Source organism: Rhinatrema bivittatum, chromosome 6, assembly GCF_901001135.1.
Source record: "Rhinatrema bivittatum chromosome 6, aRhiBiv1.1, whole genome shotgun sequence".
Classification (NCBI taxonomy): Eukaryota; Metazoa; Chordata; class Amphibia; order Gymnophiona; family Rhinatrematidae; genus Rhinatrema; species Rhinatrema bivittatum.
Window position 1 is genome coordinate 103,955,819 of NC_042620.1, and position 17,719 is coordinate 103,973,537.

The 17,719-nt window shown below is 43.9% G+C and overlaps 1 protein-coding gene across 1 annotated transcript in view; it reads right to left on the reverse strand.

Moving 5' to 3' along the window:
• The window catches only part of STK39 (serine/threonine kinase 39), a 484,232-nt gene that overhangs the window by 365,922 nt on the left and 100,591 nt on the right, over positions 1-17,719 (reverse strand). The window contains exon 4 of the mRNA XM_029605673.1: positions 2,538-2,679. Coding sequence (XP_029461533.1) covers positions 2,538-2,679 — 142 coding nt within the window. The remainder of the gene's footprint in view (positions 1-2,537; positions 2,680-17,719) is intronic.

Below are 17,719 nucleotides of genomic sequence, written 5' to 3' on the forward strand. Positions count from 1 at the left end.
GATGCAGTCCCTCAAGATGCAGTCCCGTCTGGGTATAACAGAAGGAGATACAATCTCCTAGCCAATTAGTGTGTTGGCAACAGCAACTCCCAACCTATTCTTATCAAAAGAAATAAGTTGGGTGAACTCTCTTGGGGCTTCTGTCCATTCCAGACAGAAGGCTAAGGCTCGCTTACAGTCTAAATTGTGCAGTGCTCATTTGATTTGGTGTGAATGGGGCCTGGGAGAGACGGGGGAAGGACGACAGACTGGTTAAGATGGAAGTCCATCACCACCTTAGGCAGGAACATAGGGTACATGCACAAGACCACCCTGTCATGATAAAATTTAGTGTGAGGAGGATAAGTCACTAAGGCCTGGAGCTCATTGATCCTGCACACTGAAGAAACTGCCACCAAAAATATGATTTTCCAGGCCAGGTACTGGAGGTCACAGGTAACAGCAGCTCAAAACGAGCTTTCATCAGCTGAGCTAGTACCATGTTGAGGTCCTAAGACACAGAATGAGGCCTTAGGGGATGCTTCAACTGAAGCAGGCCCCACATAAAACGTACAACTATAGGCTGTACAGAGACAGAGTTGGTTTTCGAACCAGTCTCCAATAGGCGTAGAAGGTAATCAAAGCGTTTTTGTGTGGGACCGGAGAACGGATCTAGGGTCTTCTGCTCACACCACGCAGAAAGCCTCCTCCAGTTCAGTCCATAGGACCTTCTAGTGAAAGGCTTTCTAGAAGCCACTAGGAACCAAGACACATCTGAGAGATCGAGTGGTTGCATGATTAACCTCAACAGCCAGGCTTTGGAGCAACAGAGCCTGGAGGTTGGGATGCCTCCCATGATGAGATCCAGGGAAGTCCCCAAACTGATTGGTTTCTGGATGGATAACTCCTGTAGGAGTGAAAACCAGACCCGACCAATGAAGGATTTATGAGGATCATAATCACTCTGTCCTTACGAAGCTTCAAAAGAGTCTTTGCCACTAAAGGAATTGGTGGATACGTATACAGGAGACCCTTCCCCCAATGATGGGCAAGGATGTCCAAAGCTGGCTTGCCGTCCATCCCGTATAGAGAGCAGAACCCAGTTACCTTCCTGTTCCAGGAGGGATGCGAACAGATCTATGTCTGGGATCCCCCACAGGCAGAAGAACCAGTTTGCCATCATTTGGTTCAGGGACCATTCGTGGGGTCTGAAGGCACGACTCAGTCTGTCCACCACCACATTCTCTTTACCTGCCAGATACGTTGCCCTGAGCACCTTCCCAAAGGGAACAGGGTCCATGACAAAGTCTGGACCGCCTCCTGAAATAGGAGCCCATAGTGCGTACCTGATTGCCTGGAGCTCCAGGAAGTTGATCTGGCAACAGCTTTCCTGAGCAGACCAGAGACCCTGGTATGGAGACCCTCTACATGAGCTCCCCAGCCCAGGGTGGATGCATCCGTGGTTAGGGTAATTTGTGCAGGATGACTCCAGAAAGATATCCCCCATTCCAGATTGGAGAGAACCCACCACCAGGACAAAAAGTCCTGGAGAGATGGGGTGTCTCGGATGCAACCCTGAAGGCTATGCGTGGCCTGGTGCCACTGATCTCAGGGTCCACTGGGTTCTGTGCATGTATTAATGTGCCTCAGACTCATATGGGACATGACCCTGATTCTGGGGGTGAGAGCTTCAGCCAAAAGTGAGAATGCAGCGCCACCCTCAAAGTCCACCCAATGAAATCAGTCACCATTTTCTTACACTCTTCCTGCACATCAAGTGCTCAGAAGCATAGCTGAAATATCCTGGCCTCTTCCTACCATGGATAGGTATCAACTCAGAAAAGACAAATTGTGCCAATTGCTTACAGCTTCTTCCTAAATCTCAACTCCTCCTACCTAAGTTCTTCCTCCTGTCCTGCTTACCCCCCAACACTAACATGGCATCTGGTTAGTACTAACTGCCTTATCGCGCCCCCCCCCCCCCCCATGCTTGCTTCCCCCACAAGATATATTTTTCTAACAAAAAGCCCACAACAGAAAATGTTTCCTTCTCTGGAGTCCGCCCTCACATATTCTTTGCTTTATAGGGAACCCTCCACAGATACAAAACTGGGATATTCCCATGTAAAGCTGTTAAAGAGTGTGTGTAGAACCATTGGGAGGGATACATATTTGACTCATCTCTATTAGTTAAAAAAGTCATATCTGGAAACAGCCTGGAAAGATGAGACTTTTGTAGGCAGAGAGGAAAAGAGGGGGTGGGAAAAAAAACAAAACATTGCCAACTTAAGTCTTGAGATGATTAACTTCCATTCTCAGTTCAGAAAGGTAAACGTAGGCAACACTGCAGCCTCCAGTAAACCTCAAATAGTTGTCCCACACAAAGCAGAGAAACTCCCCATTTTGTGTACATGAAATATGTTTAATGCATCAGGCTTTACCTTAACTGCCTGTTAATGTACACATGGCTTCTTCCTAAAGCTGAGAAAATTAAATCTTTAGTAATTGCTTTAACTAGGCTGAAATGCATATAAACAGTTTAAGTAGTAAATACATACCTGTGAATCTGCCCATTGCGATGTAAATAATCTAAACCTTCTAAGACTTCTTTAAGAATTGTTGCGATTATTGATTCCTCAAGTACTCCACTTCTATGTTCTCCTATACTGACAATGTGCTTTATTATATCCAACATGGAGCCTAAAACGAAAATCCAAAATTAAACAGTTTTAAAGGCAAGAGCTTATATTCACTAGCAATGCTGCAATTAAATATATGCTATAACCTGGAAGAGAAACTGCTTGAGAATTGCAAGAGAGTTTATCCTCTATCATCATTTTGTAAAGTAAAAGATCAAAAGCACATCCACCATGAAAAGAGGAATGAAAAAAGGTTTCTGGTACTAGTATTTTTCAACATTATCTCTGCATTTAGTTATCATAGTAGTGGGCCTTTAAAGCCATTATCACTTTGAGTTGTCATTCACTGTGGAAATGGAGTAGATCACAGTATATGACATATTTGAAGAGTATGTTACTCTTATAAAGTAAGTCTTAAAATTATCTGATCTAATTTATTAATTTTAGATAATGAGACTATGGTTTCTCAGCCAGTCAGGTTTTAGGATATACATATCCTAAAACAAAAAGGAGGGGCTTGAGTGCCTTAAAGGCTGTCTCTGGTATCATATATTGTAGAAACAGCCAAGCAAATGGCTTGTTTCCCCACTGTGGTATAATCATTTACCTTTGAGAGTGAACGTAATAAACACTTTTTGGCAATTTTTCTTCTGCACTTAAAATTACTTTTAAAACAGTCTCTCTCCTAGTGAAATTAAAGCAGGTATTATATAGCATGCTTTGCAAACGTAGCATAAAACACTTATCTTGCTTTGATATATAGACCAATCTTCTATCAAGTATTTTCTTGTTTGACACCTGCTAAATAAATATGCCCTACGCGGCCAGCATTTTGACTGCTGATGTTTGCTTCTCTAGAGTTAGTAACGGCATTTCTTGTTTTCAAACCAGCTCCATTTGCAAAGCATGCTATATAATACCCGCTTTAATTTCACTAGGAGATAGAATCCCTCAGTTACAATGTGCCCTGGTAGGCAAGTCTTTTTTTTTTTTTAAAGAAATGATGTGCCAGATTGAAGGCTTATGACAAAGCTGATAGAAGGATAGATATGGCATTCTGGAAAAGAGGTCTACCGCAACCAACATAACTGTGTGAACTGACGCTGGAAGATCTGTTATGACAGAGGAAATGTGGGTCTTGTCAGGGACTGGTCAAGGCTGGAGAAGACCCCAGGGGCACTGGTGAGAGGATTTGATTTATTGCAGGCATAATTTGAGCACGAGTTAACATATGCCTATAAATCCTGAGCAATCCAGGGCCACCAGAATTGGCATGCAATCAAATCCAAAGTTTTCTGGAATCCCTGATGTCTGACCAGCTTGGAGTCATGGCCCCACTTGAGGACCTTTTCTCTAAGGTGTGTGGCTATTACTGTCCTGCTGACTGGAATGGTGAAGGGAGTCACAGCAAGAACCTTAGCTGGGTCTAGAATGAACTGTGGCTCAGTGGCAGTATCAGATGGATTGAACAAGCATGAATGGGTATTCGCCCTGGTCTTTTTCTCAGGACAGAAGACTATGTTAAAGTTAAATACGATATGATAGAGGTGTTTAAAATCAGGAGAGGTCTAGAATGGGTAGATGTGAATCAGTTATTTACACTTTTAGATAATAGAAAGACTAGGGGGCACTCCATGAAGTTAGCATGGGGCACATTTAAAACTAATCTGAGAAAGATTTTTTCACTCAGCGCACAATCAAAACTCTGGAATTTGTTGCCAGAGGATGTGGTTAGTGCAGTTAGTGTAGCTGTGTTTAAAAAAGGATTGGATAAGTTCTTGGAGAAGTCCATTATCTGCTATTAAGTTGACTTAGAAAATAGTGACTGCTATTACTAGCAACAGTAGCATGGGATAGACAGTTTTTGGGTACTTACTAGGTTCTTATGGCCTGGATTGGCCACTGTTAGAAACAGGATGCTGGGCTTGATCTGACCCAGTATGGCATGTTCTTATGTTCTTAAATCTATTGAAAAACACCGGAGTTTGTAGGTGATGAAGAATGTTCTTGTGATTCATCGTAACAGTGAAGGGATATCTGTCTCCTTCAAGGGCGAGCTTAATAGCCAGAAGTTCCTGATCCTCACTGGTGTAGTGCTTTTCTACCAAAGAAACTTCCTGGAAAAGAATGAACTGGGATGCAGTTTGCCATCTGCAGCTGTCTGGAAGAGAACCACCCCTGCTCCAACGGAGGAGGCATCTACCTAGAGATAGAAGGGTTGGTCTGGGTCTGGATGCTAGAGGAGTGACACAGACTTGAAGGCCTCTAAGTCTCTCAAAAGGTGGCTCATGGCATCTGTTCCAGGCTAGATTATCTTCTGTTGAGAAGGGAAGATTTTGGCACAGTTACAAAGGCAAAAATATGTTCCCTTGCAGTGGTGAATCATGCAATAGAGTGGTTTAACAAGGAAGGAGTATGACCTACAAATTCAATTAGTCTTTGGAGGTTTCCCCAACCTTTATGCAAGTCAGCACTTTAAGGATTTTTTAAGGAGTAAATGAGATGAGTTGAACATGAAAGCACATCAGAATTCACTGATTTTTTTGGAAAATAGCTAAGGTTATTTTGAGAAGAGATAATCTCTAATGTGAGCACAGAAAGGAAGTACTTGACTAAACGTTTTCCGGTTCGAGGATAGATTTTAAAAAACTTATCCAGAAGGCGTATGCTGCCAACCAATCTATAGATACCAAGGCCAACTTCATTGCGGGTCAAATATCCTTAAATAAATTATCGCATCAGAAAGTCAAGAAAAATTTGATTGCAACAGAGTAAACTGTTCCATTATAGTAACAAAAGAGGAGATATTTTGGCAAATGTTATAAAAAATTGGAAGGGACAAAATTATATAGTAGCCAGGAAAGAATCAACAGGAAAAGTGGTGAATTCTGGAAAAAATTCCAAAATATAGAAGCTATTTTTTTTTAATCAAACTTTATATAAGGTGAAATGGTGGCCAGGAATGAGATATTGCATTATTTGGGGGGAGATGGGTTTACCCCATCTAAACAAAAGTCAATTAGAGAAATTAAATGCCCCTATATACCTACAAGAAATACTAAAGGGTATACAGCAGTCTAAATTGATAAAAGCTTGGGCCCAAGATGGCTATACGGCTGAATTTTAAATAAAAAAAAAAAAAAGGCATGGGTGATAAATTATTGCATTCCATGGGAGCAGCATATAAAGAACATTTTTGATTGGGGGGGGTCCATTTTTTCCTTTAAAAAAAAAAACACGCTATTACTACAGTCTAACCAAAGCCGGAACAGGATCCCATAGGCCTATTTCCCTTTTAAACCTAGATGTAAACATTTTGGTGAATATATTTGCTGACCCTCTCTCCCTGTACTTCTAAAGGAGTTCTAAAGCTTTGGCCATTTGGCAGGTTTGAAATTGAATCTAGATTAATCAGAGACCATACCCATGCAGGAAGAAGTGGTGGAAATGCATGGACCAGGTTTATGTATGCAATGGTCTAGAGATTCCTTTAAATATTTAGGGATCTGGTTACATAAAAGGGTTAATCACCAATTTTTATTGGACCATACTAGGCATAGGCTACAAATTTGGATGGAATATCCCTTATAAATACCTGGCAAAAAACTGTCCTTTTTCAGATGATATTGTTACCTATGTGGCTATATGTTCTCTAAAATTTGCCTATGTATTTAACAAAGAGAGGTGTCAGGAATAGAGACTATAATTAGTAACTGTTTTGCGGGGGAAAATAGCCTAGAATTGCCTTAGAAAATGGGACAGAGGGGGATTGGGTCTCTCCAACTTGTGGTTATGTAACATAGCTTGCAATCTGCAGCACCCTGGAGATTGGCCAATAGACTCCACTTTTTACACTCCCCTAGAGATAGACAGTTGATGTTGCCATGGGATCCTCAGTTTTTACTACATAGTACTCTGGCGTTTTTTCCAGTCCAAGTGAGAAGTAGTGCAATAGTTTTACCTGTCTGGAAGACTTGGAAGTGATTCTGTTCTAAACTCCACCTTAATGGGAGAATCTCTCACTATCTACAGATACAAGGGTTGCCCCAGGGTTTCAATATACTGCATTTAAGGATTGGAACACTAAAGGTATTCAAATTTTAATGCATTTATTAAATAAGGCTGAGATTCTCTCACTTCAACAGCTTCAACATACTAATGAGATAAATCATAAACACTTCTTTGTAACTCCAAAAAAGACATTTCATAATGACACTAGGTTTACAGAACCTTACACGAGAAAATCAAAAAGAATTAACTGAGATTTGACTGGGAAGATCCATTTGGGCATACTCTCATTTTTATAAGATGTTTTTGAAAAAAGAAGCCCTTATAATGTATGGTAGTATTATACATGGATGGAATCAGGAATTGGGTCTAACCCTCTCCCTGGGCTATTATGCTAAAATCTTTACCAGAGCTCGCTCACTCATCACTAATGTGAGACTGTGAAATTCAGCATAAATTTTTAAATGCGAGCATATCTGCTACTCGAGCATGGCTATGAAACTTTCCCTGATAACTGTCAAGTAGCCAAAGGCACATTGAGGCATTTATTTTGGTTATGTCTACACCTACAGGTGTTCTGGGGCGCTGCATAGCAATATATTCAGGAGGTGACAGACTGTGGTCCCATTGGATGATAAAATTTTGTTTGATGAGCTACAGAACCTCACTTTTATATAAACATGTATCAAACAATGGGGCGGAAAAAGCTTTTGTTAGCAAAAAAAGGTTATTTTACAATGGTTGATAAACAGAAGCTTCTAAGATCTCTCAGTTGAAGATAGCTATACATAATTTATGTGCTATAGAATATCATATTGAAAAAATTGACTTTACTATTAAGTATAAATCCTTTTTGAAGATATGGGAATTGTAGTTACAGACCCTACCTCAGAGCCCGCAGCCTCTTTCTGAATGTGCTTCAGCAAAAGCTCCCTGAATCTCTGGGTTACTCGGGTGTATGGAATGTATATCTATTTGATCATTTATGTTGAAATAAAATGGACAGTGACAGGGGAGAGGGGTAAGATTTGGGTTGGTAGTTGGTTGTTCTATGATAATGAACTTAGTGTAAGTGCTTGGAGATGCACAGAAAAACATCTTCAAGTGCATTCCTTGATTATTATTATATACCATGTTAACCTTAAATTAATAAAAGGGATTTGAAACAAAGTCTCTCAAAGGCTTGGATGGAGTCTTCAGGCCAGTCTTTTGGGCTGGCCCTTTTGCGGGTAAGAGGTGTCAGGGTGTACATAATAGTACATGCTTAGGGCCAAGGACACAAGAACACTTAGACTCAGTAAAAGGTATAAAGTAAATTTTATTTGGCATTATAAGTGTTCTTGGGAGATGCTGGATACTGGGTGCCCAGGGCACCATGAACGAAGAATAATGGAGAAAAACTGGCAATAATAGCTTGAGAATCCTAAGAAACGTTGTAAGGCCTCGAGTCCTATTGGATGTGGCTATTCTCTAATGGCTGCTAGTTCTGCAGGGTCCATCTTCAGACGCTGAGCATTTCTCAAGCTTTGCATATAATCTGTTTTCAAGGTGTCACAAGACTGTTTTCACTTGGGAACGGTGTTGTGCAAGACTCTGGGAAAAATTTAGAATATCATCCAGGTATACTAGAAGACCTTTTCAGATATCTCCTGCAGAAATGTAATTTATGAATATAACATTTACTGGTCATAGGGTTGTCCTACGACCGAAAGCATTCACTCAAATGCCAACAGTCCCTGTGTGGCAGAATGCCACCATAAGTCTGGGTCACTTCTGATCGCACCCCCCTCAGGCATGCACAGTGCCATTTTAAAGGTCCCGCAGCAGGAAAGGGGACTGCCGATGCGCTTCAAGGACGTCAAGCGGCTGGGTTTAATGGCCCCAGCCACGCTTCTCTACAGCACCTCCGCAACAAGTCTTCCTGCTTTCAGCATGTTGCTCCAGCATTCTTGATCCTACCTTGTTCCAGCTTTCTTGAGCCTGTCCTGCCTCATCCAGCCTTGCTTCCCTGTCTGGTAGTGACCTTTGCTACAGACCCTGACTAGTATCTTGCCTGCCCTGACCCTTGGCATGACTCTGGTATTTGACAACTGCCTGACCCCAGATTCTATCATCCTGACCACCCTGTAGGACTCTCACCTAAGTCCTGCCGGCCTCTGGAGCCCAAGGGCTGGTACAGGCAAAGGTCCAGCCTTGTCCCAGCCTAGGGCGCATTAGTCAGCTGTCAGCATGGGCCTAGTAGATTCACCTACTAGTTTATGTCAAATCACACCACAAGGGTCCACTAACATTACAGGTTGCAGAGGCCATGGACTATGGATGTATCTGCACTTCAAGCCATACCAGAATTGGCTCAGCATATCCAGCAGCAACAAGATATCTTGAACCAGGTGACTGGTCTGCTCGAGAGACTGGCAGTACCAATGGATATGATGCAGGCTCAGCTACCAACTCCAGCTCTGGTGCCAGTTCCAGTAGCTCCGCTTCCACCTGAGCCAGCTAGACTCCCAGGACCATGCCGCACCTTCTGCCACCTCCTAGGTATTTCAGATCTCAACGAATACAGGGGCTTTATAAAATAAATACAAAATGCATTTTTAGCTCCAAGCAGTTCTTTTCCCTCAGACTGCACAAAGGTAATATACATGCTGTCCATTGGGTGGCTCCACCCTTTCTTGGGCCTCACCTTTGTGGGATGAATAAGATCTGCTCCTCCAGAATTGATCATTTCCTACATCAGTTTTGTCGGTTTGACTAAACAAGTTGGGCCTCATCTGCAGCTATGGAATTGCTGAGAATCAGTCAAGGGACTCGCAATGTGGGTGAGTATGCTGTGCAATTCCAAATCTTGGCCTCTGAGTTTGGCTGCAGCGAAGACAGTCAGACTGCTATGTTCTGGCAAGGATTACTTGGGCGAATCAGAGACAAGCTAGCAGGCCATGACATTCTGCCCACATTAGAGGGCTTGATTGCCCTAGCCATCAGTGTGGATCTCAGGTTCCAAAACATGCACAAGAGAGCAGTCTGCAGTCATCCCATTCATCTGGCTCCTCTGGTCCAGCATTCCTTAGCATCTTTGCCTGGTCCTGTACAGGCAACTCCCTTGAAAGATCCTATGCAACTGGGACACTCCAAGCTTAATGAGGAGGAAAACACAGGTGGAGACATTTAAATCTCTACCTTTATTATGTTAGTCAGGGGTACTTCACTGGCCACTGCCCAAGAAGTTGGAAAACTAACACACCTAGGGTAGTCAGAGGGGCAGACCTAGGCCAAATCCCTCACTCTACATTAGTGGTCCCTGTTTGTTTTACAAGTGAAAAGACCACAATCCACAGAGGCCTTCCTAGACCCTCTGGCAGGAGGTAACTGAGGAAGCACTAGTTCGGGCAGCATATCCTGCCCACAACCAACTTGACAAGAACTCACCATCTCTTCCATTTACGGCAAGCCTGTGTCTGGTTGCCTAACTGTGGTTGCTGCTCCCCCTCACACCAAACGCACTGATTTGTGTGTGTTACCCAAGGCAGTCAACCCTGTTAATTCTTGGGCTGCCCTAGCTTCGCCTATATCATAAGCCCAGACACATTGCAATTTGCTCATGGGCGTTCTTCCTGTAGGAGAAACTGCCTTACTCTGATCCTGCCACCAATCACTATAGCCAAGGCTAGTGGCTCCTAACCTACTAGGCTTGTTACCTCAGTACACTGCCTTCTTGGATATCTTCAGCAAGCAACAGGCTGAGAAACTCCCACCTCACTGGGCCCATGATTGCCAAATAGATCTTCTACCAAGGATATCATCTCCAAGAAGTCAAGTTTCAGAACCTGAGACACAGGCCATCTCTAAGTATATCCAAGAAAATTTGGAGAGAGGATTCATCCAGCCCTTGTATTCTCCTACAGGAGCAGGCTTTTTCTTTGTAGGGAAAAAAAAAAAGGATTGTTCACTTAGGCCCTGCATAGATTATTTTATTTATCTATCGAGTTTTATATACCGTCATTCGGTTTCACCATCACAACGGTTTACAAAGTATCGATGTTTAACAGAGTGTTAAAAAAATTATAGGCGTTTTAATGTGATCACATGGAAAAATAGTTATCCTCTACTGCACATCATAAAATTGTTTGATTGCCACCAAGGAGCGCAAATCTTTACAAAACAACTATATGGGGATTACAATCTTATACAGATCAGAGAGGGCAACAAATGAACATGGTCTTTAAACCCCAGAGATGGCCATTATGAGCATCTAGTTATGCCATTTGGCATGAAATGCCCCTACTGTCTACCAATACACACAATGAAGTGTTCCTGGACCTCATACTCACATATACTTAGATATTCTCATCTTCTCCCAATGCCTGGCACAGCACTAGGAGCTGTGCCAGGCATAGGTCTCAAAGCAGACTAATAAAGACTGAGAGCATCATCTATGCACAGGTTCTGCATGGACCCTGAAAAGCAGAAGGCCATTCTGGAGTGGCTAAGCCTGTGGGACTCAAGGTCCTACAACACTTCTTGGGTGTTGCGAATTATAGCCATACCTGGTTATTCCTTATTGGCAGCTCCTCTCACCATACTCACAAGAGGACGATGCCGACATCAGCCACCGGCCAGAAGAGGCCATCCAGGTCTTTAAACATCTCAAATAGGAATGCCTCTGGGAATCTTGCATTCATCATATGGACCTATCAAAGCTCTTTGTTTTGGAGGTAGATGCCTCTAACATTAGGGTAGGGGCTGTTCTTGCCCAAACAATTACCATGGAACCTTTTTACCATTCTCCTACTTCTCAACCCCCCGCCCCCCACACACACCTCACCTCATGGAGGAAAAACTACGATTGGAGACAGTGAACTTCTAGCAATAAAACTGGTGCTGGAAGAGTGGCATCACCTATTAGAAGGCACCAAACCCCCGATCACCATGTTGACAGGCTACAAGAACCTGGAATACTTGCTGCAAGTTAAAATGCGGAATCCAACAGGCCCAGTAGTTCTTGTTCTTCCAACGCTTTGACTTCGAATTACATTACTGGCCAACACCTTCTCACGATCTTTTGAGACCAAGGATACCCCAAAGCCCTTCACCATATCAGATTCAGCAAGGATTGTACCCACTGCTGCCATACCTGTACCACCCTGGAAGACCGTCTCTAAATGGTTTGGGGGGGGGGGGGGGGGAAGAGGAGTACTCAAATGGGCCCATGATTCCTGCCTGGCTGGATACATCACAGTCAACAGAACCCTGGAGCTAATCCTCTCCCAATATTGGACTCAAGTAAAGCAAGATATGAAAAGCTACATGGAATCCAGTTCCACCTGTGCAAGGCATAAGAGCTCTCAGGCTTACTCTTTAGGGCTGTTACACTCATTGCCAGACTCCAAGGAACCCTGAACCCACTTGGCCACCAATGTAGTCACTGATCATCTCCTCTCTAATGACCACACCACTATAAGGGTAGTGGTAGATCGTTTTTCCAAGATAGCTCATTTCATTCCACATCTCAGCCTGCCATCCACTCTAGAGTTGGCCTGCCTCTTTGTGCAACATACCTTCACTCTACATGGACTTCCTTGTCATATCCTCTCAGACCGAGGTGTCCAGTTCACTGCCCAATTTTGGAAGTCTCTAAGAAGTTTGGCATCACACTGGTCTTCACCTCTGCGTATCATCTGCAAAGTAATAGGCAGACCTCAAAAGCTTCCTAAGGGCATATGTCAATGAGCACCAAGACAATTGGGCTTCTTTCCTCCAATGAGCAGAGTTCTGTTACAACCATGTGGGGAGCTCTTCTAGATTTTTACCATTCCAGATAGATAGTCTTTGGTCACCACCCTAGGGTACCACTCCCTATCTCCTGTCCAGCAGCTAATAATGTGGGTCACAATCTCAAAGACTTATGGCACAGAACATAACTACTTACTGTGGCTGCCAGCCAGTACACAAAACAAAAACTGACAAGATGCACTGGTTAGCACCACAGTTCAAACCTGGAGAGCAGATCATGGCTAATCACCCAAAACGTCTCAAAATGCCCTCAACTAAATTCACACCTAGGTTTATTGTACTGTTCCCCATTACACAGCAAATAGGGGTGTTACCTATCAGCTAAAACTGCCACCCATGCTGAAAATTCATAATATATTTTGTGTTTCCCTTCTGAAACTGCTGCTATCTTGGCCTTCACATCAGCATCTCAGTCCAACTATCTGAAAAAGTTAGATACTGATTTTGAAGTCCAGGAGTTCACTGATACCAGGAGGTGTCGAAAAGGTCTTTAATATCTCATCTTTTGGAAGACTTTGGTTCCCAGAAGAACTCATGGGAACCTGCATCCAATCTCCAAGCCCCCAAATGGTAAGGGACTTCTGACAGCATCCCCAAAAACCTAAGCCTAGAAGCTTTGGGAGGGGTACAGTCATGGGGGTCTTCCCATGACTAGCAATGCTCACCCTTAGACACCAGCAGTCCCAGTACGGCAGGAATACATTCCCCCCCAAGTGCATAGATGGCACCCTTTAAAGGTCATGCAGTGGGAAAGGGGGCTGTCGGTATGCTTTGATGACATCTCGTGGCTGGGTAAAAAGGCTCCGGTCATGCTCCCCTACATTACCTAAGCAACAGGTCCTCCTGCTTGCGGTAGGTGTTGTTCCAAAGCTTGAGCCAGCCTTGCGTAGTTGAGCCTGTCCTGCCTCATCCTAGTCCCTTGCCTGCCTGTCTGGTATTGACCTCTATTATGGACCCAGACCACTCTCTTGCTCTGACTTATCTGCCTGATTTGACTCTGGCCCGGCCTTGGATTCTCTCATCCTGACCACCCTGTGGGACTTTCATCTAAGTCCCGCTAGTGTCTGGAACCCAAGGGCTCAACTTGTAGGAAACAGATGTTTGTAATGTCAGTCCCCTGCATTAAATGCAGTCTTCCATTCACCTCCTCGTCTGATTTTGATGAGATTGTAGGCTCGACAATCCAGTTTAGTGAAGATCTTGGTATGCTGGAGGCAATCAAAGAGTTCAGGAATATGGGGTAATGGATATTTGTTCTTAATAGGGATAGCGTTTAGGCCACCATAATATAGAGCCTCAGAGATTCATCCTTCTTGGCGACAAAGAAGAAACTTGAATAAGGAAAGATAGAAAAACCTCATTTCAGGTTTTGAAAAACTTTAACGATCCAAAGACAACGACAAACCTTTTCCAACAGAAAAAAAATCAGCAGAACCAGAGGTCACGAGCTGAGGCTCCAAGGAGGAAGACTAAGAACCAATGTCAGGAAGAATTTCTTCACGGAGAGAGTGGTGGATGCCTGGAATGCCCTTCCGGAGGAAGTGGTGAAGTCCAAAACTGGGAAGCACTTCAAAGGGGCATGGGATAAACATTGTGGATCCATCAGGTCTAGAGGACGCATATAAAGAGCAGGTAGTAAAATACTGCACGGAGCGGCAGTAGCCACAGAGGCATTCACGGAGCGGGATGCCAGTGGCCAGTGGTAGGTGTCCACCTTCACAGAGTAGAAGGATGAAGGGCATCCATCTCCCAATTAAAAAAAAAAAAAAAGAAAAAAAGAAAAAAACAGGGATGGGTTCATGGGCTATAGGTATTACCAATTATTAGGCTTTTCAATATTTGATGATAGTTAATGTGACTTTCAAGGCATGCCCGGCATGACTCCCTGCTTCAATGACAGGGGAAAAGAAAAACTGATACTTCACACATTTCCAGCATTGCCCTCTGCTTCATGGCAGAGAGCTATGCTGCCGCTTACCCAACTAATCAAACTTAATATTTCACTTGGAAGCAGCTCCATCACTGCTCTCTACATTAATAGTGGGGGTGAAAAGGGAATTAGAACATAAGGTTACTAAGAGCCAAGAGAAACAGTTAAGTATGAGAAAAATAAGTGTAAGGCTTGCTGGGCAGACTGGATGGACCGGTTGGTCTTCTTCTGCCGTCATTTCTATGTTTCTATATTCAGTCTTTGCCTGGATCTTCAGCACAGACAAAGGGTACACTCTGCCATGAGGCAGAACCTTTCCCAGCTGAAGATCAAGGGGGCAGTAATATGCTCGATGAGGAAGGATCTCTGCTTGTGTTTTGGGGTTTTTTTTGTTGAATATGTCATGGAAGGCTGCATAGGCCCAAGAGAGACCAGGTGGTACTACAAGATCCAAGACTGCGACAACAGTAGAAGGGATGACTGGATCAAGGCAATGGCGTAGGCAGAATGGGCTCCAAAACCGGATACCCCCTGTAGACCAATCCACAGTAAACCATGCCATCGGAGCCAGGGAAAACTCAAGACTAGGGAGTTGACAGAGTGCTTGAGGACATGAAGTGAGATTAGTTCGTGATGTAGGAGGCTCACTCAGAGTCATGGATCAGGTCACAGCTGTGATTCTCCCAGACAGCAGCTCTCCATAAATAGAGAAGATTAGGAATGGATGGGGAAGCAGGTCCACTGAAATGACACAATGGTGAAGCAGAGTCTCTTCAATGAAAATGCCCGCTGTACCAGAGTCTAGGAAGGAGTCGACCAGAACCCAAATTTGTCTTGAGGTAGACTGGCAGGATTATCTATGAGAGAGGAGTATTAGTTTAGGAAGCCAGAGCTACCTCCCCAGCCAGCTCTAGGCACTGAAGTTTTCCAGCCTCAAGGGGTAGGTACTGATATGATGCCCAGACGTGGCACAACAGAAGCACAGGTTCTGATGCAGTCATCTCTCATCCTCTGTCAGGTAGGACCTCTCCACATGAAAACTTGGGTTCTTCCTGAAAAGCCAAAGGATTAGCCCAGGGGTGGCCAACTCCTGTCCTCCAGAGACACAAACACCCCTGGTTTTCAGGATATTCACAATGAATATGCATGAGATTATATCTGCATACAATAGAGAAAGTGCATGCAAATCTAATCCCTTGCATATTTGTTGTGACTATCCTGAAAACCAGAGCTGTTTGTGGCTCTCAAGGACAAACTTGTCCACCCCTGGATTAGCATCTTTGGTTGGGACCACTAGTGGACGATGGAACCTACATGGGTTTGGCCTTGCTCCCAAGACCTCTCTTGGAAGCAAATGTCTATTTGGGTACAGAGGGTAATCAACACATCCAGAGATGTGGGAACCTCTCAACCAACAACTTAATCTTTGATCTGCACAGCTAACCCTTGCCAAAAGACCTGTTAAGCTTTTCTTGTACCAGCTATGTACCGCTGCCAGGACCCAAAACTGAATCTCATACTGACACATTGTTTATGAGCCCTGGTGGAGATGTAGGTGGTCAGCCACAGCAGAGGAAGAGCAGCCTAGTGCCTCAAAAACTCTCCAGAAATGTGCCAGGAAGTCAGTCACATTGTTAGGGGAGGAGATATTGTGCTCTCATAGCAGGGAAGCCCATGCCAGGGCCTGTCCAGTGAGGAGTGACAAACCACTTTTGCCCAATCTGAAGGGAAACTAACAGCTTGTAATTCAAGAATTATGTGGCACTATTCCAAGGCCTGCTGGGGGTTCTTGAGACTCCCATTATAGCAAGCTGGAGGAGCAAGATGAATAGCAGGTTTCCCAGAAGGAAGCTGCGACACCAGAGGAGCTGGAATTGGACATGGAGAATGAAAAGCTGGGATCAGTGACAGTCTAGTATCCATACACTGAGATAGAGTTTGCAGAGAAGCGGTGAGTTCCTGGACTTGCAAGGCCAAACCTTACAAAAGATGAAGCACCACTAAGTCAGCAGAGCTCATGGCCTTTGCAATCTGTCACATTGGGGGGGGGGGAGGGGGGGCACTAGTGAGCCCTTGTGCCACTTACGTTTGCACTGCCCCTCTTGTAGGAGCACAAGATAAGCTCCAACAGGAAGTGGTGGACACACCCCTAGAGTAGGTCTTCTGCCTAGCCAACAAGCTCCCCCTCAGGTCTAGCAACTGGCAAGACTTTCCTATCGTGATACAAAGATGGTGACAGACTAGACAGCTGGCCAAGCAGAGGAAGAATGGAATCTGGTCTGCGGGTGAGATGTGAAATGAAGGAACAAGCATCAGGGCAGACAAGAATAGAGAGTGGAACAGGTAATCACAGGACATACAAGGACGACACCAGGAGCAAGGCAGGAAGCGCGGCAGCAGGAATACCAGTAACATGCTGGGCAACTGGCATTGTAAAAGAAAACAGGGGATCTGTTGCAAAGGCACTGAGGAGTAGTTCAGAGCCTTCTTTAATACAAGGCAGGATGTGATGTTATCTGAGTGTATCAGAGCTGCAGGAAGTTTAGCCATGTTCCTTTGATGCAACATCATGCCGGCAGCACTTCAGATCAGAGGTAAGGGACCTTTCATACAACAATTTTAACTAAAATGGGGAAATTTTGGTGTCAGCAAGTCAAACAAGAAAGACTGTTTGGTCTATCCTGGTCTTCTCAATCATGCAAAAAAAATTAAAGAAATAAGATGGGTGCATGATAGAGAAGACCAGCAGAAACAGAGCAAGGTCTTGACTGGCTTGCCTATGAGTTCCTTAGCTCTCACTAAGTCATAAAAAGTGGAATATAAAGCCATGCTGGGACATACCAAGCCCAGCTTCCTGTCGCCAGAGATCAGTTCGAGCCACAAGTACCCAGCAGATCCCAAAAAAAGAGATCTAAATTTCTTGTTACTCAGGTATAATAGTTTTTGGTTGTTTGTTTTTTTTTTTGTTTGTTTTTTTTTGGGGGGGGGGGGGTCTACCTTGTTAATATTTTATTGGCTGTTCCTTCTTTCCTTACATTCCACCGACTATGCCAGTCACCTTGACCACATCCTCCAGTATCAAATTCCACAGCTTAAATGTGTACAGAGTGAAAAAGTACTTCTACAATTTGTTTTAAATCTGTTAAGTAATTTCATTAAGTGTTCCTAGTCTTCGTATTATAAGAGAAGGTAAATAGCTTCCTATCTACCATTTCAACCCCACTCTGATTTTATAGAAACTGTCATGTTCCCTATATAGTCTAATCATAGGAGAGCTGTTCCAGTCTATCTATCATTTTCCATGCCCTCATCTGCACCATTTCTAGTTCTGCTCATAAGTTTACATACCCTTGGCAAAATTTGTAAGATG